General features: G+C 38.9%; 4 protein-coding genes across 4 annotated transcripts in view; 3 read left to right on the top strand and 1 right to left on the bottom strand.

Annotated features, from left to right (window-relative positions):
• The window catches only part of LOC146449414 (dynein axonemal heavy chain 2-like), a 67,108-nt gene extending 56,038 nt beyond the window's left edge, over positions 1–11,070 (top strand). Inside the window, exons 83-98 of the mRNA XM_085101932.1 lie at positions 466–551; positions 1,108–1,208; positions 1,586–1,700; positions 1,996–2,086; positions 2,598–2,723; positions 3,450–3,641; positions 4,398–4,661; positions 5,202–5,314; positions 5,444–5,501; positions 5,793–5,884; positions 6,209–6,284; positions 6,360–6,476; positions 6,978–7,127; positions 8,406–8,657; positions 9,421–9,571; positions 10,451–11,070. Coding sequence (XP_084958058.1) covers positions 466–551; positions 1,108–1,208; positions 1,586–1,700; positions 1,996–2,086; positions 2,598–2,723; positions 3,450–3,641; positions 4,398–4,661; positions 5,202–5,314; positions 5,444–5,501; positions 5,793–5,884; positions 6,209–6,284; positions 6,360–6,476; positions 6,978–7,127; positions 8,406–8,657; positions 9,421–9,571; positions 10,451–10,605 — 2,139 coding nt within the window. The 3' untranslated portion in view covers positions 10,606–11,070. The remainder of the gene's footprint in view (positions 1–465; positions 552–1,107; positions 1,209–1,585; positions 1,701–1,995; positions 2,087–2,597; positions 2,724–3,449; positions 3,642–4,397; positions 4,662–5,201; positions 5,315–5,443; positions 5,502–5,792; positions 5,885–6,208; positions 6,285–6,359; positions 6,477–6,977; positions 7,128–8,405; positions 8,658–9,420; positions 9,572–10,450) is intronic.
• Positions 11,071–12,336: 1,266 nt separating this feature from the next.
• Positions 12,337–13,880, bottom strand: LOC146449413 (NADH dehydrogenase [ubiquinone] 1 alpha subcomplex subunit 1-like). Its single transcript, XM_085101556.1, has 3 exons — positions 13,660–13,880; positions 13,457–13,540; positions 12,337–12,522 (listed from the first exon to the last, which is right to left on the bottom strand). Exons 1-3 carry the CDS (start codon positions 13,759–13,761, stop codon positions 12,514–12,516), a joined length of 195 nt encoding a protein of 64 aa, XP_084957682.1. The 5' UTR covers positions 13,762–13,880; the 3' UTR covers positions 12,337–12,513.
• Positions 13,881–14,712: 832 nt separating this feature from the next.
• On the top strand, positions 14,713–17,703 carry LOC146449412 (thiosulfate:glutathione sulfurtransferase-like). Its single transcript, XM_085101871.1, has 3 exons — positions 14,713–15,151; positions 16,650–16,812; positions 17,386–17,703. The coding sequence occupies exons 1-3, from the start codon at positions 14,794–14,796 to the stop codon at positions 17,456–17,458; spliced, it is 594 nt and encodes a 197-aa protein (XP_084957997.1). The 5' UTR covers positions 14,713–14,793; the 3' UTR covers positions 17,459–17,703.
• A 1,874-nt stretch (positions 17,704–19,577) lies between these two features.
• LOC146449411 (thiosulfate:glutathione sulfurtransferase-like) lies at positions 19,578–22,786 on the top strand. Its single transcript, XM_085101872.1, has 3 exons — positions 19,578–19,942; positions 21,462–21,624; positions 22,547–22,786. Exons 1-3 carry the CDS (start codon positions 19,681–19,683, stop codon positions 22,638–22,640), a joined length of 519 nt encoding a protein of 172 aa, XP_084957998.1. The 5' UTR covers positions 19,578–19,680; the 3' UTR covers positions 22,641–22,786.
• The last annotated feature ends 560 nt before the right edge of the window (positions 22,787–23,346 follow it).

The raw sequence follows: 23,346 nt of genomic DNA, 5'->3' as shown, positions 1-23,346 counted from the left end.
TATTTCGAGCGAGGTGAAAACCTCGATTAACTTTTAATCGGAGATTAGCGTTAATCAGCTTTCGACCAACCGGGCCTTGGTGGATGGGATTTCCGAATAGAAATCTTCGAGAACTCAATTGTAGTTTTAGCTTTCTTTACAGAACTTTATTAATAAGTAAAAACAGAGAGAGATAGTGAATGCCAAGTTCACTCGTGTAGTAAGAAACTGTCTGCGATTTGTCACAAATGGAATTACAGGAGAAAAACGTGAATCCTTGATGGAAATTCAATCAGTTCGATATTCAAACCACTTTTGAGCTACAGTTAATTCGAGTTGTGACATGCTAGACTATTTACTAGGGTCATATGTGATACAATTCTTGTATAATACTAGGATCTGTAGTTGTGTCCAAAGCAGTTGGTGTGATGACAAAGATAATTGTGGGGAATATGGAGCCCTGAAATATTTGTTTATTTGTTTTAGGTGTTGGACAGGGAAGGGCAGATGGACAATCCTTGTACTCAGTGGCTCAACGAGAGCTCATGGGATAACATCACAGAGCTTGATAAGTACGTTGTTATGACTGCTATTGAAATAGCCTGCCTGGTAGACGCTTGAGTAATCAAGGGGGGGGGGGGGTGGGATTTTATCGTTGTCCAGGAAGGAGAGGGGCTCGCACTAAGAGCCTCTCTTTTGTGCATCCAACGAAAATGTGCCCTGCATGTACTCAAACGCGTGCGACCCTGGCCCCCATTAAAATGTCATGGGTATTTGGAGGCAAACGATTGACAGAAAAATCTCGTGTAACATCGGACCACTCAGAATGGTTCACAATGTAAGGCATACCCTTGTAGTTCATGGAACTGTGATTGTCTAAAATGGTTAGAAAACCAGAACAAAAATGTTGAAATATGGACTTATCAAACTTAATGAAGTGCAAGGCATATTTTACTGTGAAAAAAAAAGACGAAACGCGTATTTCTCAATTTAAAACTTTTAAAATGCCTCAAATGATCAGTTAGTTTACATTGAACACTTCAAGCTCTCTTTGTTGAAGTCATTACACAGATGCCGTTTGACTTTATTTATTTATTTATTTATTTATTTATTTATTTGTTTTTTCAGACTGCCTAATTTCCATGGAATCGTAACATCCTTTGAGCAGTACCCCAGAGACTGGAATTTCTGGTACACGAGCGCTGAACCTGAAAACACACCGCTACCAGGTAAAAGCAAAAACTACTTCATAGCTCTATAAAAATCATTCAGTCGTCAGCAGTTTGGTAATAGGGAACTTTAGCAGACGTTCGTGGGAGAAAGGTTCAGTTTTGTATAATAAACAAATTATTTAGCGGAAAATGAAAGTACAAAATAGATAAATAAATAAATAAATAAATAAATAAAAAATTACTCGTATTACAGAACTTTCCCCTGTATGCCCCTTTTGTAAATGATTATACTTTATGTATTTTTTCCAAAAACTGGCAGTGTACAGGAACCCCAGACATCCTGCTGGCTAAATGGTTGACCTATCATCAACTTACTGTTGTGTTCCGCTTACGAATTAAGCAACCTTTGCATTGATTTCTTTTTGTTTCTCCAGGTGAATGGGAGAACGCGTGTAATGAGCTCCAGAGGATGTTAGTTGTTCGATCCTTGCGTCCTGATCGAGTTTCTTTTACTGCTACATCCTTCATTGTAAACAATTTGGGATCCAAGTAAGTCTTCTGAAAGAGCATAAAAATCAGTTTATTTTCGTGTCAATGTATTTAGCGCAGAATACTAATTGGGGACACTTTCCCGATCGAATTGGGATTTAGAAATGTTGCTTTTTTGAGGAGAGGGGAAAACCGGAGTACCCAGAGAAAAGGCTCTCAGGGCAAGGACAAGAACCAACAACCAACTCCAATGATTAGCTTTCTAGTAGTTATTTTTGTTTTGCTTTATTTTTTTTTTGGCTGTTTGCTTGGTTGTTTAAGTTCAGAAACAAGCGTTCTTCTCTTTAATATTCAGGTTTGTGGAACCCCCGGTACTAGACATGGCATCCGTGGTGGAAGATTCATCAACTCGCACTCCTCTAATTTTTGTACTCTCTCCGGGAGTGGTGAGTTTATCTGCAGAAACCAAATATTGTCTGTCTGTCTTTGACTTTCTGCGTGGTTTTCAGAGAGTAAAAAACAGCCAAAATATATTTTTCTTTTTTGGAGAATCAACCGAGGTAGGAAAGACGATAAGGAAAAGAAGATGGCAATCTATAAAGCAAATTTATTTACTTGGGATTTATTATTTTATTATTTTTTATCATTATTTAAAATTCATTGTAGTCGGAAAATTACAGAAACATTAATTAATTTAATTATTCGATATTACATCGCAAAACATTTCTAACAATTGTTATTTACATGGCAAAACATTTCCGCCCGCAAATGGCAGGTGCTAGTCGAGGCGGGCGGAGAAAAGGGGGACAGCAGTCAGTGATAAATTACCTAAATAAATAACATACACAAACGTAAATACATAACATTTACAAAATCAACCACTTTTAATAAGTAAATTATAAATTATACTAAACTCATTGAAAAACTAAACTAATTTTTCTTACTTTTCTCTCGCAGGATCCTACCAGTGCTTTGTTACAGCTCGCTGAAAACTCTGGCATGTCGAATCGTTTCCATGCCCTCTCGTTGGGTCAAGGTCAGGCACCTATAGCCACGCGCATGATCAAAGAAGGAGTGAAAGACGTGAGTACAATGTCGGATGTTTGCATGGTTCTGTGGATGACTATGAAAAGCTTGTCGAGCAGTACTTTCCTGTGGTGCTGTTTATTATGCTGTACAAGGTGGTTCTAACTTAAGATTCTGTGGATGAAATCCTTAAGTGTAGCCATTCAAATGAAAGCTACTGAGCAGTACTTTCCTGTGGTGCTGCTTATTATGCTGTACAAGGTGGTTCTCACTTTTGAGTCTGTGGATGAAATCCTTTAGTGTGACCATTCAAATGAAAGCTACTGAGCAATTCCTTCCTGTGGTGCTGTTTATCATGCTGTACAAGGTGTCTCAAACGTTTGAGTCTGTGGATGAAATCCTAAAGTGTGACCATTCAAATGAAAGCTACTGAGCAGTTCCTTCCTGTGGTGCTGTTTATCATGCTGTACAAGGTGTTTTAAACGTTTAAGTCTGTGGATGAAATCCTTAAGTGTGACCATTCAAATGAAAGCTACTGAGCAATTCCTTCCTGTGGTGCTGTTTATCATGCTGTACAAGGTGTCTCAAACGTTTGAGTCTGTGGATGAAATCCTAAAGTGTGACCATTGAAATGAAAGCTACTGAGCAATACTTTCTTGTGGTGCTGTTTATTATATTGTGCAAGGTGGTTTAAGAACCACTGTGGATGAAATCCCTGAGTACTTTCCTATGGCGCTGTAGAATACAGTAGAATACATTCACTGTATATTATCTGCATTGCAGGGTAACTGGGTATTCCTGGCCAATTGTCACTTGTCCCTCAGCTGGATGCCACAGCTGGATAAGCTTGTGGAGCAGCTTCAGGTGGAGGAGCCACACCCTGACTTCAGACTGTGGCTCAGCAGCAGTCCACACCCGGAGTTCCCCATCTCCATCCTGCAAGTCGGCATCAAGATGACTACAGAGCCGCCTAAGGTCAGTATTTAGGTACACATTGGCGTGTTTGGCTCGAAAGACAATAAAAACGCGTCCACTGAGGGGAAGTGTCCAACTTGCCTGTTCTGTGAGTCCTCACGCACCACCCAAGGAAATTGTAGAGAAACATTTGACCAGTGATGCGGTTGTTGAGTAAGAGTTATGCTCTAAGTAAGCTTTTGCCCTGCTCTCTGTTTTGACAGTAAAATATCTTTCGAATATTTGACCAAGAAGGGAAAGTCAGTACATCAGTAGCGTGATTAATGCGTATTGGTTTGAAAACGCATACCTAATTTTTATCGCCATACAAAAACGATCGGACAGTATCCGTTTTCATTCTATTGCACTAAAAAGATTTCTTCTCAAAATTCACCACTCGTGAAAGCATTTTTGGAAGTCTCCTCATTCACCAGTGTGTTTTGTCGTTTTAAAGTGAACAGCGGACCCAAAAGTATAAAAAAGTATGCGCGGTCAAGCAGAAATGCACAGACCTGATGCAAAAATGGCTGACATTTTTATATTCTTTTGTCTGCATTGAAATAAGCCCCACTAGCCTCGTTGAAGGTGAAATATTCTTTTGATTTTTGAACTCAAGAACGAAGTTAGTAGGGCTAAGAATATTAAAATGTCAGCCATTTTTGAATAAAGTCTATTACTTTCGACTGTGCTAACTAAAACCAAAGGACAGTGTCCGGTTGTCCTTATCCAATCAGTAAGCGACCCCTACATGTAATAATCATAATGTGTCTCTTTCAGGGCCTGAAGGCGAACATGAAGCGTTTGTACCAGCTCATCACTGAGCAGCAGTTTAGTCGCTGTCACAAGCAGGATAAATACAAGAAACTGCTCTTCTCGCTGTGTTTCTTTCACAGCGTGTTGTTAGAGAGAAGAAAGTTTCTTATGCTCGGCTGGAACATTCAGTACGGCTTTAATGATTCCGATTTTGAGGTGTCTGAGAACTTGTTGAGTATCTACTTGGACGAATATGAAGAGACACCCTGGGATGCCTTGAAATACCTGGTAAGACAGGATTCTCAATGGTTTACAAGGCTGTTGTCTAACAAAACTTTCAAGTAGCCCACAAGGTCAAAAGCCGAGAAGTTAGTGCCCCAGTATGTAAAGTGTTAGGTGTTGCTGCAAAACATTTAAGCGCCCAGAGCATTTTCTTCGGCGGCCTAGGCTTCCGGGATCCATTCCTGTTAAGCAGCAGCCATGGTTTATGAAAAACAGACCTCTTAAAAATTTATTACCTGCAGAAAAAATTTCTGCAAATATATCTCCACGATAGATATCGCCAGGCAAATGGGACTTTGACTGGCAATAAGTAGCTTCCAAACAACCTCTGTGCTGTTGAATTCCGTTGGAATACGATTTTTCTTGTTACAGTCTCAAACCTCGTGAAATCTAGTTGTTGCTTGTTTCTTTGTTTTGTTTTTTCAACGAAGCACTTGGAAATGGATGACTGAACATGTATTGTGTAAATTGCAGGTCTCTAGTAGAGACAGAGTATCTTTGACTTATTGTGGAGACTGACATGTAAGGTGACTCGTATTTTGTTAGGTGGCAGGTGTCAATTACGGTGGTCACGTGACAGACGACTTTGACAGACGTCTGCTGCATTCGTATATCAACGAACTCTTCTGTGACGTCGCCATCCAAACACCGTACTACAAGTAAGTCATAACGTGTTAATGTTTGATGTTATCATCATCATCATCATCATCATTATTGCGGAAGTCCATAGTTTGAATCATTTACCTTATGTCATAACAATCTTTGCCGATTTACTTTTTCTCTATCAGGTTGTCTTCTCTGCCAACTTATTACATTCCAAAGGATGGCCCTCTTTCGACATACAGGGTAAGACATCTGCAAACCTGCCTTGAAATCGAGCTCTTTCGTCCTCTCCTACTTCTAGAAATGCAATCCAAAAAAGGAAATGCTATAATGTGGACTTGTGTCCCCAACTAATGTGTCCCCAATTATAACCAGCCTTGTTCATTGTTGGTTTATTGTTTCCTCAAGTCTCTACCTCTATGAAATACTGTTATTTTTAACAAGATAAATTTCCTTTAGTATGAAGACGCAAGGACGGCGATTATACAGAATGCACTAATTGTAAGAAATCTCTTTGCTTTTTTTTTTTAACAGGAGTACATCAGTATGCTGCCCAATGTAGATCATCCTGAAGCCTTCGGTCAGCACCCCAATGCAGATATCGCCAGTCAGATCATTGAAACAAGGTAACAACTTTGTAACTAAACTACCAGTGTAACCAAAATTGATGCAAGTTACAAGCGAACTTCACCGACTCATCTCCTAACCAGCCTCCCATAAGGGCCCATCTTTCTTACGCGGTCTCTTGTCTGTAATACTTGGTTGCAGGAGTCGTTTTTCCTCCCTTGATCTTCACGGAGGACGCGAACCGCTGAAAGTGCAAATCCGCGAGTCCTGTCTTCTTCTTCTTCTTCTTCTTTTTTTGTTTTGTTTTGCTATACAGGTTTTTGCCTTCTCTCCCTAATTTTTCACTTGTTTACTTATTTCGTATTTTGAATTGCTTCCTACAGAAATCTGTTTGGTACGTTACTCTCGCTTCAACCCCAGATCCCCTCTGCCGGACATGGAGAAAGTAAAGAGGAAAAGGTAATCAAGTTGACCTCTAAAGACAAATTTTTTTACTCGTCACTTTTATGACTCCGATTGTTTATTTCTTATTAGGTTCTGGAGCTCGCCGCTGATGTGTTGAAGAAAGTACCGGAAGAAATTGACTACGAACAGACTGCGAAAATCATGTCGGATGATCCATCGCCCTTAAACGTTGTTCTACTACAAGAGGTAACAACTTCATTAAGGTTTTCCAAGTGGAACTCTGCGCAGTTCTGTCCCATAAGGGGAAGGTAGGGAGGTGCTTGTCGGAATTTTGGTGGTTCGGGGTACAAACTTCATAGTCCTAACCCCATTTCAAACGAGACTGGATTAAAACCCATTCTGTTCACAACACATATTTATATAGTCTCCTACGCAGGCGTTATTAGGGTCGTCACACAACGCCTCTCCCCACTAAGAAGCGTTGCGTGACGACCCTAATAACGCCTGCGTAGGAGACCTATCCAGCCTATATAAACCAAAGAGTACTCACTCCCCCATCCCCTCCCCCAACGCCACTCCTTTCTTTCGCTGTGACATCGTCTTAGGGTGACATAAATACGACGTGAACTCATATGTACCAGGGTAACATTTCGAACAATTTACCATCACTTTTCAAGCGAGGAAACTAGTTTTCTTTTTTCAAGCTGTCGATGTATACTTCATATGTAACCTTTTTCTCTTTTTCAGATCGAACGTTTTAACGCGTTGTTACGAATCATCAAATCATCGTTAATCGACCTGGAGAAAGGAATCAAAGGTCTTGTTGTTATGTCGTCTGACTTGGAAGAGACATTCCATTGTATTTTTGATGGTAAAGTGCCTTCCCTGTGGGGCAAGGTGAGGAACAATCATATACTCAGATAAAACGTTTATGAAAGGTTACGAATCTTCGGTGCATCTTATCTGGTCGTTTTTATTTTGTCAGTTTGACTCTCTTTCCTTCGGGGGATTTTGCTTTTAATTGCGGGTTATAGTTAAAGGGGAAGTATGACGCAAATGTGCTGTCATTTCAAAACCCAAAAATGTTTATCTGTCAGCTGAAACAACGAAATAATTGTCAAGTTCGTTATAAATTATCACCCCTGCGCAATTAAACTGTCGATTAGTGCCTCTGGCCAGAGACAGAGTAGGCCGGTATGGATTGAAAATTGTAAGTATGTTAGGCTAATGTTTTTCAAGTTCTCGCATTTTTGTTTCCAAAATGCGCTAGAGCAGATCACGAGTTGTTCCTTTCAAGAATTGAGTTGATTCCTTTCCTCTCGTCATTCTAGAATTATTTGGCAGCTGATTGAAGGTCTTATTTCACCATTTTTAACAAAAGATATCAAAAACCCCATGATACTTCCCCTTTAACAGTTAGAATAGTTATATAGTTTGTCTCGAGTGATCTCCCATTTCCTTACTTTATTTATTTATTTATTTATTTATTTATTTATTTATTTATTTATTTATTTATTTATTTATATACATTATTTAAACAGAAATTCCAATTCAGCGTAGCTGGTTTAAATGGAGATCTGTATAAAATAATAAGAATAAATAATCAAATATAGAAATGAAAGCAAAAGTCATTCAAAGAGTTCATGAAGGTGAGAAATTAACTAAGGTGATTTAGATGTTTCTTGACTCTCAGTTTAAAACTAGTGAGAGACTGATCATGACGTAAGTTACGAGGAAGAGTGTTCCAGGATTTGGCGGCATTGTACTTAAAAGATGTTTGAAATTTAGTAGTCTTGGCAAGAGGCAGGCGAATAAGGTCTTTGTTCCTAGTGTTGTAGTTATGGATCTGCTCCGAGGAGTGGAAGTCATCTAGCAGATAAGCTGGGGCCAAGCCATTGATACACTTATAGACCTGTATGCACTTTTGGTATTCTCTGCGGCATTGAAGGGATGGCCACTTCAATGTTTGCTGTATATCGGGTTCATTTTAGTACTTCAACATACACTACAGAAGTTAATTCTCTGATTCATCATTTGTGTCACTAGTATAAGCGGCACAACATTCATTGTAACTAAGAGTTAGTTTGATTCTACTCTAATGAATATTGTTGGAATGAATGATTACATATTTCCCATTGTAGCGATAAAACAGTCGTTCTGAACATTCTTCCATAGGCTTACCCGTCCAACAAGCCCCTTGGTAACTGGACACGTGACCTTGTCCTCCGTGTTGAGCAGTTTGATAAGTGGGCCACCACAGCTCATCAGCCGGTCATATTCTGGATGTCTGGCTTCACATTCCCGACAGGCTTCTTGACCGCTGTGCTGCAGACATGCGCAAGACAAAACAACGTGTCCGTTGACTCGCTTTCATGGGAGTTTGTTGTATCTACTGTAGATGACAGTAACATAACTCAACAGCCAAAGGTAAGTTTAGGTTAGATAGGAAGCGTATTAAAGGTTAAGTGGTGTCTTATCAGGAGAGACCTTTTTTAGTCCTGTGGTTTTATTAAAGGATGATTGTCTTTGAACATTTTAGACCTCTTTTTTCTGACATAAAATTTCGGACATAAACTTTGTGACAGAATTTTGAATTTATCGCATGTTTTGGAGGTTGCAACCAGGCGTTGCATTCGGACAATAGGTGAATCTTTGTTTACACTTTTTGCCTCATTAACATATGCTTATCACTATCTGATAACGCTAATAAAATAAAAACTCTGAATTTTGAAAGAGCATAGGGGTTTCAGTTTTCTCTGAAAATTTGAGCCCAATACATCGAATGATTTCAGAGAAATTCTCTTCTAAAAACTCGAAAAAAAACAACGGTCACCAAGTGTAGCTTTTGATTTAAAACGCGGATAACTAAGTAAAAGCTTATCGCTAGAATTCCTTAGATTATATATGGATGGGAGCCTAAGAGAAATAAGGGACGATAAATAACTAGGGGCTAAAAAATTAAGAATCTTTAAAGTAATTAAAAGTATTTTAAACTCGATTCTGTATCTAATTGGTAACCAGTTTAATGATTTATGTATCTTTTTTTCAAAAAACCTCCGTCACAACGGTTTGGAGTTTAACTTTTCGAGCGGCTGGTTTTGACAGAATAACACAGGATATTAAATTCCTATAATTCAAGAAAACGAAGCACGTAGAACTGGTCAAAATAATCTCTTGTTCTTTGTTTCAGGATGGTGTGTGGATTCGTGGGTTGTTTTTAGAAGGGGCTGGCTGGGACAAGAAGAATGCGTGCCTAGTAGAAGCAGAACCCATGCAACTGGTCAGCGCCATGCCCACAATTCATTTCAAACCTGTTGAGAACAAGAAGAAAAGTAGCAAAGGTGTGTACCGTATGTATTAACGAATTTTATGTTACGCTCTGCGAGCTGAAGACAGTTCTCCATTAATGGTATCGCCGGCGCTATCAGAGGCCCTCCAGTAGTACGGAAAAGATTTTTTGCCGGCGGTAAAGTTTCAAGATTCTCCGTATGAAGAGAAAAATTCTAACTATTAGGGATTTACGCATACTTCCTTGTAACATAACAGTTATACTTGTTTTCACTTTCGTAGATCTATCGAGTATCGTAACGCATAAGACTATTGATGGCGAACGTTAAACCGTGCTTCCTGGACGTTAGTGAACGAATAAGCAATTAAGCTTATCCTTAGTTAAATGGAGGCCATACGTGGACTAGAATAGGCAAGACTCCCATTCAACCCAAGTCATGGACTCTCGTTGAATTTCGTCATCTCGTTAAGTTTCAGTGTTCATTACAATTGCCGAGTTCATATTTCAGCGTTCGATGGACGCCAACTTTCGTGCGCTGTCTTCGACTCACAACATCCGTCAACTTACCCTATTTGTTTCGTCCCGTTGTAAAACCCTATTTAAGGACGGTGCCTACTAATACCGAAGTATTTTTGTGCGGTTTATGACTATGCGGGAAAAGCAGATCTTAGCAAGGCCTATTGGAATCCAAAATGAAAATTGGGGGTAGCGGCGCATTTTTCAGAGATAATTAAGCAATAATATCTCTAAAAAGCGCCAAAATATAAAGCAATGTATGAGATTTTTTTCCTAAATTGAAGCTTAATTATCTCTGTAAAATGCATGGTTACCCCCAATTTTCTTTCGAGTTCTCGAGATGCATAGAACGTGTGCACAGTAACAATAGTAGGTACCGTCCTTAACACTCTTATTTTCTGATCTATCTTTGCAGGTGTATACGCGTGCCCTTGTTACTACTATCCCAACCGAGCCGGCACTTCCGGCCGAGCTTCGTTTGTGGTGGCCGTGGACCTCAAGGCTGGAGCTATGACGTCAGACCACTGGATCAAACGTGGCACAGCGATACTGATGAGTCTTGACTACTGATGATCAGCGGTGTTAGAAACAACTTTTGCACATTGCGTGTAGTAAAGTATATGTAAAAAAAAAAAATGTGTGGATGAGAATTTTGCGTTTCGTGTTGACTTTTCTTCACGTTCTCGCGTTCTTACGCTGTGTTTAATTTAAAACTTTGTCAAAGTAAACTGTAATTTTAAATAATCTTAGAAGAAAAAAATGCAGGTATACTCTTCGCATTCCCCTCTCTTACAAGGTTTCATTGAGATGTCTCATATCTTTTTTAAGTTTAGCGTCACCTGTTATACAGATTACAGAAGTCAGTCAGACAGGGTTTTTTTAAGAATACATTCGTTAATGAAGTAAAAAGCCAAAAAAAAAAAAAAAAAGAAAGAAAAGAAAACGAAAGTAACCGTACGTGTTTCTGAATCTCTCTAAGAGTGATATTATTTATTAGGTTTATAACAGTACTGTAATAAAGATATTTTCAAGTTGCTTGTCGATTGTCTTATAAGACTTGTTACTATGCAGATCAAGGACTGGCTTTTTGAGAGCAACCCAGGATTCCATTTGTACTCCTCACAAGACGGTTTTCTTTTCCAATTTACACACCTGGATGGAGAAACACCGGGAAGAGACTAGATTAAAACCGATGCCCTTGAAAATGAAAGCCCAGTGCTGACTTTTTTCTTATCAAAAGGGGAATAGATTTGGTCATGTCTGTAGTCCTTGATTTTTACACTCAAATCTTATCACTTTTCAGTAGATTTTCAGGAGTTACAATGGTCCCCAGAGCCCCCTGTCCTTCTTAGCCAGCGGGGCCTGGTCCTCATGCCCAGCCTCTGGCGGCTAAGAGGACCAGGCGGCTCTGGGGACGAGAATGGGTCTCCAGTAAAACTATAGCCTGTCCCAGGCTCTCAGGATACCATGAGACACACAAAGAAGTGGGCAAGAGGAACTTGTTGTCGTTCCTCTCGTACACTCCTTCGTGTCTCCCACAGTATACAGAGCATGGAACAGGCTGGTAAAACTACTAACAAGCAGCTTAAGGGACAAACATTCTTTGAACAAAACTTTGCTTGCAATGATTCATCCCCAGTCATCTCTGTCATTAGGAAATGTGCAAGACAAGGGTGTGCGAGCGTTCCCATCAACCCTCACTTTTTATGGTTTATGACTAAATTCCCATTCTCACTAACAAAACATGTTTAACCAGGTTTAACAAAATGAAATTTGGTAACAGAAAACTGAACCATTGGCTTTGACTTAGGATTCAATTAAACTGCTTTCATTTGTGCTTAATCTGTAGTCGACAAAAATCCAAAAGCAGCTTTTATGAAGGAAACAATTTTAAACTATGTTTAACTGAACACCTTTTAACCGTGTTTAGGCCTTAGTGTGAATGGGACATTATGAGAGATGACTGGTACAAGTCTGTTTACAAACACTCTATTCTCTTGAAAGCTGATACCCTTTGGACCAGGAAAGGAGGTGAGTACCACATTTGATGGTCACTGAGTGGGGATGGTCACTTTCCATAGTGGTCAGTTGTTTTGAATTCAGTTTTCACTCTAAAGTGAACGAGGACAAGTTAACCTAGTATACGACTTCAAAGAGTGAGAGTATTGGAAAAAGAAGAAAGTATTTGCCAAAATAAATGTAAAGAGTCTGAGCGACAAAGCACACACTTCTCATTTTTGCTCATTTCTGATATGTTGAGTATGCAAGGGGCTAATTAAACAAACACACAAGTAGACAGTGTAGATCAAAGCCATTTCAGTTTATTTACAAATCCTCCAGAATTTTCAAGAAATGTTATTGGCATGTGGAATGACCCAAAGTTTATCGAAACACTGGTTATTACAAAACGTCATGACAAACAGATGATATCCTCAGCATTGATCTCCATAATCCAAAAGTACTTCACACAGCAATCCTTTACAAAGCCTGTGACATCAAAATAATGCAATAGCCAGTCAGTACCATGTATAGATTTGATATGCTTACAATAGCAACACCCTTATTTACCAGCCAAAATGTCAAACCTAGATAGTTAATTACAAGACATGGTCACTCACTGTAGAGGTAAGGGGGTACCTTATAGTGTTATAGAAGTGTAAAAGCAACCGCTGACATGACAGTTTTACCTGTTTTCTGAAAAATACACTACAAACCAATTTATATGTACGACCTAAACAATTTTAGGGTGTTGCTGCAAGGTTAACCTTGGGTTCCAAAAATATGCTTTGACTTGACCAACTTTGTGGAATGCATATCATGTTGGTTCACAAATGATGAGCTACATAACTTTTGTAGCAACAGAGATGGTCAGATTAAGACATGTGCCATTGGTAATCTAACTCATTAATCTAATTTCAAGCTGTGTAACCCACTATTCCAAGGAAAATCACCCCTCCCCTCTCCCCCCCCCAATACCTACATGTCCTTTGTTGTTGTTGTAACTTCCGTTATAAAAAAAATAATAATAATCTCTTTATTGAAATATTCCGAGCAAAATCGATATTTACAAGTTAAAATTTATTATTTATTATTATTATTATTAGTATTATTATTATTGTTATTATATTTTTATTACATTATTATTATTATTATTATTATTATTATTATTATTGCCCTGTAGAGAGCACATCTGGCGTAAGAGTACAAAATCCAACACTCACTCCCAACTGCATCTTGTGACTATAAAAGCTCAGTTACACACTCTCCAAGTCCAAACAGTGAGCCATAAGATTAGAAAATCTCGCTTTAGATGATTTAAAGCAATGGCTCATACCTTTAAATCGTATTAGCTTCAGTTTATGGGGTGTTATATAACCTTATATCGTCCCCCGATCGCGATTCAATAAATTGACCTTTATACCTTTTGTCTGTTTTTCGATCCAGTTATTTCTTTATCTCTTTCTATCATTCTTCTGTCAAAGTCATCCACATTGTATCTTCTCGGCTAAAAAAAGACAGTGAAAATTGTACCTTAGTTACGTAATTCGTTTAAAAGTTACCGACAACGTAGAAAAATCAAACCGACATATTGGTCTGCAGTAAACAACCTACTGATCAGGTTACCTTGCCTTCCAGAAACAATTTATCAATAAACTTCAATCCATAACCAGTGATAGCTATACACCCTCCCATAATAATGAACGGGGGAAGAACTTCGTACCACATCTTGGAAGAAAGTGGATCTTGCTTTGTCTAATCTTTCCTTGCAGAAATACTTACTAATGCACCTCAAAATACGTAATTCAAAATGGCGGACGAATGGCCGTGGTCAGTGGTGTGTATCGCGGGCGTATGATCGACCATTTCAGACCCAGTGTTCCGCGGGTGTTGTGAAAGGGAAGTTAATGCGCCGATCAACTCGAAACTTCAACATCCCCCCCCCGGGCAAACCCCGGGCATTTGAACTTTTGAAGATTGGATCGTTCAAATTCCCGCCCCCTCGGGCCAAAATGGTGTTCAAATGCCCCTCCTAAAGAACAATCGTTGTCGGCTCCTGTCATTAGTTACTACAAAAACCACAACGTTAACGAGTCGGACAATGTCAATCAGCAAGTGTAAGCTGTTCTAACTCCGAAACACGGCCGGCAAAGGTTGTTTAACGAGAAATACATAATAACATATTTAAAATGAGTTAGCCGCCTACGTAGCTGTTCGAGTGGCAGGGTATTCTGCAGTTTAAACTGTTCACTGCTGTTTTATGGCTATTCTAAAAACCTCTGCAGACACAAATGCGGGAGAAAGGCGCAGCTTGACTCATTGCATAAAAAATCTGCATCGTTTATATCATTCTATAAAAATAATTTAAAATATTTAAGCACTCCCACGTTTGAAGACCTTTTCTTGTAAGCTCTTCCTGTAATGCTCCATCTCGTCCAAACACGTGTTTATAGCTTTTAGCAACTTCGGCGCCCCCCCCCCCCCCCCCCCAAAAAAAAAGCAATTTGAAACCTGACACTTCCGGTTCGATTTTCTCCACCCCACCCAGGCAAGGTCAAATTCCCCACCCCCGGGAAGGCCCGGTCAAATTCCCCACTCCCGGGCACAGAAAATAGTCAAATGCCCGGGGTTTGCCCGGGGGGGGGATGTTGAAGTTTCGATTTGATCGGCGCATAAGGGAGCAATCATGACAGGTTGCACGTATTTTGACGTTATTCTAAATCTCAACCTGTCTATTTCGTCGAATTTCCCCTCAGTGTAATGCTAAAAGAGTTTTGTTTCAAAAGGAAAGTAATAGTTAGGAATTTCGCCATCTTCACAATGATGCTGGCACGATTCCTCGGGGCTGCTGCAAGTCGAACTTGTCTCCCTGCGAGGAAAGCATGTACGGAATACACGACAAGGACATTTCTACAGCTTGCCGGCATTACAAAGCCTGCAGTAAGCGTACAGTGCTCAAAAAGGAACACATCAACGACCCCTTTGGAACACTGGACTGATATAAGTATCGCAGAACTGAAGGCGATGCTGACAGCTGAGAATATACAACTGTTTGATGTACGAGAACCACATGAATTGGTGCAGACAGGCAAGATCGCTTGTGCTACCAACATCCCATGTATGTAACCTAACTTTGCCAAGTTTAAAATATCAAATATTAATTAGATGTTAACTTATCTGGTAATTCAAACCAGTTTTTTATCCCAAAATATTGCGAGTTTTTTTTTAAAATAATTTTTAAACAAACCTGCAACATAACAATATTTCAATATTATACTGTAATGATCACCCATCAGGGAACACCCTATGGTTTCTGCAATTATTCTATTCTTGTAGTTTGCCTGATTAAAGACAGGTTGGGCTGTCGGCTTTTATGCATCTTGTTAACACGGTGTCATCATGATGATGCACTCTAAGACACATAACCAGCAAATGAAACTTTCTTCACCCAAGTTCATCCCAGACGATAATTAAGGTAAAGTCCCACAACAAGCCCAAGTGGCCCACAAAGCTGGGGCTTAACCCAGCTGTAGCATGAAGACTAAGAGTATTGCTATTCTCCCCCTGGATGGGATGCTAGTCCACCACAGGATACCTAGCATGGTGAAGTGAGTAGGAGTATTGCTACTTCTGGATGGAATCCTTGTACATTATAGAGTTACCCCCAGCAGTATGTTGCTGGTAACCATTTATACACCTAGGTGAAAAGAGACGATGTGGAGCAAAGTTTCTTGTCTAAGGAAACAACACAGTAATGAAAAGACCAGCCATACCCTCTGACTATCCAATCAATAGTCTAACTCAGTAACCACTACATTGCTACATCTCCACAGCTTTCACTTTTCACCTGAAAAAATCAAGAAAAGTTGAGACTTTGGGTGTTTTTTCCTGCCTTCCTCTTATTATTTACCTCCCTTTAGAAAGAATGTCTGCTCCTGGTGAAAATCTACATAGATTTTGATAGCAATAAGAGCTGCCATTTCAAATTAGCACTCTCGGTTGCATCTGAGCGTGGACATGAGACAAAAAAAAAACATGTTCTAATAGGGTGCCAGACATGATGTGTTTTGTCAACAAACATTTGAAGTTTGACAGCTGTTAAGCAAACTGTCACGCCAGATCAGCCCATTCCACTCAAGCTTATTTCATTTTTCTCAACTTGCAGGCATATTTCTTGCTCAGAAACAGCACATTTGCCTCCAGAAAGTGTTCTTAACATCTGAAAATGCTTGCAAAGAATATTTTGTTGAGCAAAAACAAATGAAGTCAACAACAGCTGCCTACTCCAAACTTCAAATGTTTGGGGCCAAAACATGTCATGTTTGCACCAACTAGAACATGTTTTTCCCTCCCGTGTACACGTTTAGATGCAACCGATGGTATTTAGAACATAAAAATGTTATCAGTGTCAGCCTTTCAGCGTTTATCAATAAAAGTAACATTCATATCACAACCATAATAAAATTTATTATTCTACATACTAGTTATTTGCTTACTTGACTACTTGTTTGCGATGAACAGTAACTACATAAGAACAACCAGGTTTGTGTGGAGTGAGTGTGATTTCAATGAATCATCTTATATGACTTAAATTCCTATTCATTGATTGATTTCAGTGAAAAAAATTCCAGAGGCATTCACAATGGATCCTGATGAATTTGAGGAGCAGTACAATGTTAAACAGCCCACAAAAAATGATGCCAACATTGTGTTTCACTGTTTGGCTGGTATCAGGAGCCGAGCAGCTATGGAAGCAGTTCATCAAATTGGCTACACTAGGTAAGATTAGTTTGTATCTCTTACATGGTTGAATCTTCTTATATAATATAAGAACTGTCTCTAGCTAGGCTTCTGACAAGAAAGGGGCATCTTAGAGAGGGAGTGCTAGCTGATGGAGGTTAACTGCAGGGCAAGTTAAAATCCACTTATTACAATTGAAGGGGTGCTTGGGAAGAAGCCTTAAGTGACTTCTGATAAATTGCTAGATTCTCCTTCAAAATTTCCTGGTATCTGCTTGTGAAACAAAAGGAGAATTTGACCTTGCATCAGGTCGCTTAGGGCCTTATTCTGCACGCCCCTTCATTTCAATGTATCAATGGCAATCTTGAGTAGATACTTTCAAATTCTTGGAATGTGGGGGAAGTCCCAGATTTTGTTATTTATTTATTCATTTATTTGTTATTATTATTTGGAGGAGCGGGGGGGGGGGGAGGGGGGGTGCACAGTGAATGCATTTCATGGCATTGTTATGTGAAATAGGCCAGTGTTTTAGCCATTTTATTTTTTTATGTCTTGGCTCAACAGAGATTTCCAAACAATCTAAAATAATTCTTAATTTTGATTTGTCTTCAGGGCAAGACATTATCCGGGTGGCTATGAAGAGTGGGCCAGACTTATTGAAAAGTCAGAAAGATCTAATTCTTAAGATCTCATGACTCAGACTTAATGAGTACTAATCATTCTTGTGAACTATGGAAAAGGGTTAATTTACATGCAGTACATTATCTGGTTGTTCAATGCATTTTGGGGGGGTTGTAAATATTAGAAATTATGCAGAAAATTTTATCTGGATCACACTATGTTTACTTAATTGTTGTAAAATAATGCAAGCGTGTGACATTTCTCACAAAATATATTTTAATCTCAGTGTTGTTTGCTGTATTGAGGCAATTTTCACCTGTTTGAAGTGATCATTAGTAAAGTGTAAGTGGTTTTTCTCTTTCCTCCTCTGCCTCAGTTTTATTAGCATAAATTATCACCTTGGAAGGGTGGGGTGAGGTAACAGTGGATTAGTCACTTCTTAATCAGGGTGGGTACTCCCATGCATAAGCCATATTATATGTCCAGAATTTGTTGGGGCTCTAAGCCACTCCGTGGATTCCATTGAAAATTTCCATTTATCATTTTTATTTAGAATATGTAAGGGCTCCAACATCCAGTGGGATATACAGCTGATGATAATAATCTTTTTTTCAGTTTTCTTTTCGGTATGAAATGAGTTATATATATCACCATTTTGGTCTGAAATAGATACATTTTGCCTGCTAGTCTGATGTAGAATTTTGACAAGTCTGAAGTTGACATTTTGAGTAGAAAGGGGGAAATTTTAGGGAACAAATCTTAAAAAAGTATGAAAATCAAATTAAAGCACTTTCCTCTTGCCTACCCCACAATAATAACAGATAAAAAAAAGACCCTTTAAGTTTAAAATTGTCTAATTGCCACCTTCTGCTTCAGCAAAAATTAAAATAGATTATTACCTTAAATTTGGAAACCAAAATCCCTCTATTGCATTTTCTGCTCTTTTCTCCCTTCTCTTTTTCACTCTTTCCTCCCCACAAAGAATTGCCAAAAATGAAATATTTCCAAAAGACAATTATTTAAAGAACACAGACGAGCTATTCTCGTCGTTAATTGTGAACACCTGAATGGAGTTTTGTGACGGAAAAATGTGTTTTTACAACTGTTTTATATCGTTATTTACTTCAACATTATATATCCAGTGCAACGGTCCAAATTTAGTTCCTGAAGTAATGTATGGTTGAAGTCATCTGTGATGTTTGTGCCTGTGATCTGTGATGTGTTCGAAGCGCGATCTTGGTGAGCTGAAATCCTGGAATGTCTACAACATTTTAGAAAATGTGAGATATTAGCAGTTGTGTCATGAAATCTTCTCATACATTGCGCCACGTTGGTTGATACATAATTTAAATGCAGCATCATAAACATTAAGCCTGACAGAAACTCACAACTAATAAATTTTATTAGTTGTGTGTTTCTGTCAGGCTTGATGTTAACGGTAAACAACTGGAAACAAGCGTAAAAGATTAGCTGAGCTCGGCACACTAGGGGACCTGTCGAGGGGACATGCTCCCTCGCGTGTACAGTACAGGACACTATGCTACTGAAAGTTCATGCAATAGTGACTAACCCATATCTATGGTTTCATGTCTATTTTGTAGCGGGGACAATTTGCAAGAGCAATACACATGGTGCAACCTTGAAAATGTGGGTTATGCTGTCTCGGCTTCATGACGTACAAATTCAAACATGTTGAATTTCATGCAGTTGTTCCCGCACCTGCAACATGCCCCCCTCCCCCTCCCCCCCCCCCCCCCTTAGATGTCACTGCCCTAGTGTGTGGCACATGGGGAGCTTTAATTTCAACTTACACGTAGAACAGTTGTTTTAGCGTCTTTTTAAATGTTCATTCCATTTTATCGATGCCATTTAACCACTCTACCGATATATTTGCGTTTTGAATCGATCGAACGTGCAGCAAATCAGATTCATTTTAACCTTATTGACATATGGAGATTGCGTTACTTTTCGTTTGTACTTTGAATACTCGGTCTTTTGGATCTGTTTTAAAGTATTTAATACAAAATAATTTCTTAATCTTAGAATACACAAGCCTAGAAAAAGAAGCATAAATTATATCAGCGATAAAAAGGAAAAGCGTGCGATCACTCGTGCGATTGACCTGGCATTTGTGTGACGTCATTCGAGCGTCACGTCGTTATGATGTAACTTTGCTAGAAATGTCAAAAGATGCAAATAAATCGATCAGAGCAATCGGAGCTGCATACAGTCTCAAGATAACCTCAGAAGATAAAGAAGAAGCACTAGAGACATTTTATATCAGTGATGGCCCTTCGGCAAGTTGGAAAATTAACGAGATTTGCCTTATCGCAGAGCGCCGTGCCTCGTTTGGTTGTGGCTAGAGCGCTTTCTGCTAATGCCGGCCCACGGGAACGAATTTGGAATTGTTCGAAAGGGGCACCGGGTGAAGTTCAGTTGGATTGCTTGAAAGATATGCTCACAGACGGCGATATACAACTGTTCGATGTGCGAGAACCACATGAACTTGCATCCACGGGCAGAATACCAAAGTCTACAAACATTCCTTGTAAGTTTTGAACTTTGCTAAGGGTTGTTTGCATGGATGTAGGAGCGGATCATCCTAGCACCATATGTTTTCTTTATTCAGTTTACCTGCAAAAAGTTGTACTTGGCCCTAGCGCTAGGATCTTCCCAGGGATAGGAACTTCCTAGCTGAGGGATAGGAAGATCCTAGGACTAGGAAGATCCTAGCACCACGTAAACTACTTTCGCTCGGAAGATCCTAGTACTTGGGACAAAAAGGACAAACATGGCGGTAGTCGGGCGTTCAGCTGCTCAAGGCCGACAGTTATCTTTCTTTTCCTTCTCCATTTGGTAACCACTTCGGCCGAAATTTCTGCATGTAAAACAAACGAAAAGTTTTTCCGCCTTCTCGGATCTTCCTAGTGCTAGAATCTTCCTCCCGCCATGTAAACAGCCCCTTAGTGATGGTAGTGGTCTTTTCTCTCTTTTTTTATCAATTTTTTTCATTTCTCGTTTCCTTCCCGGCTTTACAGTAGTCTGAGACTTTCTGGAATCGACCATCAAGATGTTAAGAAAAGATATGGAAAAAATCTTACAATTTTATGCCTATTACGAGTACGCATTTTTTAAATATCCGTTTGATACTCTGAAACACGCTTTAGCGCCGTGAGTCGGACCACGCTTTTGCATTGAAGTAGAAATTAACTTTTAAAATGGGCAAAATAATATATAAATGGTGGTTTTAAATTTTATGAATGTAGCATGTTCCTTCATTGGCGAAATTTTTTGCGACCGGAATGATATTTTTTTTAGGACTTTCAACTGACAGTACCCCATGAGCAATATGGAATAATGGGACTTCATGACCAGAAATGGGAATTTCGAACAAGAAATAAAATAAAGCAAATCTAGAGAACTACAAAACATACCGTTACACTTGTGTCAAAAAATAATTTTCTTTCTCTGTCTTTTTATTCAAATTTTCAATTCTTCCATGGGGGTGGTGCTGGGGATAGAAGGGGGAGGAGTTGGGGGAGGGGGAGGGTAACAATATGAAACGTTCAAAACCAGGAGAAGGGAAGTGGTCAAAGCTACTATACTGAACAGAACCCACCAAACCACAACATAGATGGTGGCCTCTGCCTGCACCCATAATCCTCAACCTCAAAAGATGATGTATTTATTGCATTTATCCAGCAGAAAAAATGACAATGAGATTCAAACCTCACTTTTCTTGTTCACCTACTTGTAGCAATGCTGGCTCTTGCCTGCTAAATAATTCCACCTCAACTTTGTCAGTAATGTTCAAGAGATAGGTGGTATCTTTGATAACCCCCTTACCTCAGAAAAGGTGGGTCCTCTTCGAACAAACTTGTTATGACCAGTTCCCTAATTGTTTGTTCCTCATCATGGTTGAGATGAAAGTCAGATAAAATAACTTTTTGAGACACTGTAGTTGAATATTCATGCTATATTTCTCTTCCAAAAAATTGCTGCAGCTTTACCTACAGGATGTACAACTTCAATTAATTCAGTCTATTTTATTTTGATTTTTATTGCAGTGGGTGACATTCTTACAGCATTTAGATTGAGCCCAGACGAGTTTCAAGCAAAATATGGTGTGCCAAAACCAAAAATCACGGATGAAAATCTCATCTTCCATTGTCAGTCAGGAAGGAGAGCACAAAAAGCTGTGAAAGCTGTTCAGCAACTTGGCTTTGAAAAGTAATTTTTTTTTTCTGATCAATCTTTCTGTTATTTCAAATTACTAGCTTTTATGTACTGAGGGCATGGTATTTTCCAATAAAAATTCCACAAATGTTAGAATTGACTGACCTCAAGCTCAGTCACTAAGTCACAATTGTAGTCATTTCCAAACAGCTGTGACATACTTAAGCTATACTAGAGATAAGCGAAGGCTACTAGTAAATCACCTCATTTAAGTGTCAATGTATTTAGCGCAGAACACTCATTGGGGACACTTTCCAGATCAAATTTTAATTTAAAAGTGTTGGTTTTTGAGGAGAGGGGGAAACCGGAGTACCCGGAGAAAAACCTCTTGGAGCAAGGATGAGAACCAACAACAAACTCAACCCACATATGACGCCGAGTTCGGGAATCGAACTTGGGCACATTGGTGGGAGGCAAATGCTCTCACCACTGCACCATCCCTGCTACCCTGAGTATTCTTTATCAATATAAGGTTACTGTGTTCCGACTGGCATCCAGTTCTGAAGTAAGAGCACTTAGTTCAGGACAGGATACAACTAATATCAAAACAAACGGCATCCCTAGAGAGTACTGCTTTGTATCTTTAATCATGGGTTTCATTTGAGGGTCAAATGTGGCATACTAGAGGATTTCATCCACAAGTTTAATATATAGAACCACATACACTTATCTGTTGAGCTGAGGTGATTTATCCACATAATTATATGCTTCTTTTCTGAAAAATGCTATAATTCAAAACAATTTTCAACTCCACTCCAGAGCTGACTTAAATTAGTTTACCATATAAAGCAATGTTAACACACACGTGGCTTTATTAATTTGCAGCCACTGCATGGCTGCCAGCATAGTACAGAAAATAGTTTTTTTGAAGTAAATAGAGCTTTTTGAATGATATTATTTTATGATTTCTTTTCAGGGCAAATAATTTCGTTGGAGGTTGGTCAGAGTGGGAGTTTTACATCAAACATAAACCAAAGGACGCCCGCAGGCAGAGACCAACAGAGCACTGAAATCACAACCTCAGTATTGGGAAAGAAAAAAAGAAACAAACAAACAGCAATGTTATTTTCAACTCAGTGTCTGTCCTGAACATCTTGAGATACTCGGGTTTCCTATGGGTTGTGCCTACTAATACAGGGATATTTTTATGTGGTTTAAAACTGTGCGTGGAAAGCAGAACTTAGCAACTGCTCTTGGTATCCAAAATGAAAATTGGGGGTAACCATGCATTTTTCAGAGATAAAAAAGCTTCAATTTTGAACAAAACGCCATACATTTCTTTGTATATTACTGTTTTTTAGAATAATTATTGCTTAATTATCTCTAAAAAATGCGTGGTTACCCCCAATTTTCTTTTTGAATTGCAACAGTCCTTGCTAAGATCTGCTTTGCCCGCAGGTCAAAAACAAAACAAAAATACTTTTTTTGTCAGTAGGCAGTGTCCTTAAACATGTTAGCAAAAAGTCACTCTGAGCATAAAGTGATTTCACAAAACCTGTGAATCATAACAAATTTTATAGTAATTAAATAGCAGTTATTCAGTTATCAGAGGTAAAATATTAAGGGTTTTCAATAATAATGATACTAATAATTTTATCTTAACATCCATTTCACAATTTTCTAAAATTACTAATATTTAAGTCGTTGCCCTAAATTATTTTACTAATTTATTAATTTATTCCCAAATTATTTATTTAAATATATCTGTATTTTTGT

Source organism: Pavona decussata, unplaced genomic scaffold, assembly GCF_977016875.1.
Source record: "Pavona decussata unplaced genomic scaffold, jaPavDecu1.1 SCAFFOLD_602, whole genome shotgun sequence".
Classification (NCBI taxonomy): Eukaryota; Metazoa; Cnidaria; class Anthozoa; order Scleractinia; family Agariciidae; genus Pavona; species Pavona decussata.
Note: the sequence above shows the minus strand (reverse complement) of the source record. Positions and strands in the feature narration are given on the sequence as shown.

Coding starts and splice junctions, on each gene's coding strand:
- LOC146449411 (XM_085101872.1), top strand. CDS start 19,681: ATGGCCCTTCGGCAAGTTGGAAAATTAACGAGATTTGCCTTATCGCAG. Junction 19,943..21,461: donor AAAGTCTACAAACATTCCTT/GTAAGTTTTGAA, acceptor TTTTTATTGCAG/TGGGTGACATTCTTACAGCA. Junction 21,625..22,546: donor CAGCAACTTGGCTTTGAAAA/GTAATTTTTTTT, acceptor ATTTCTTTTCAG/GGCAAATAATTTCGTTGGAG.
- LOC146449413 (XM_085101556.1), bottom strand. CDS start 13,761: ATGTGGTACGAAGTTCTTCCCCCGTTCATTATTATGGGAGGGTGTATA. Junction 13,541..13,659: donor AATTGTTTCTGGAAGGCAAG/GTAACCTGATCA, acceptor GTCTTTTTTTAG/CCGAGAAGATACAATGTGGA.
- LOC146449412 (XM_085101871.1), top strand. CDS start 14,794: ATGCTAAAAGAGTTTTGTTTCAAAAGGAAAGTAATAGTTAGGAATTTC. Junction 15,152..16,649: donor TTGTGCTACCAACATCCCAT/GTATGTAACCTA, acceptor GATTGATTTCAG/TGAAAAAAATTCCAGAGGCA. Junction 16,813..17,385: donor CATCAAATTGGCTACACTAG/GTAAGATTAGTT, acceptor ATTTGTCTTCAG/GGCAAGACATTATCCGGGTG.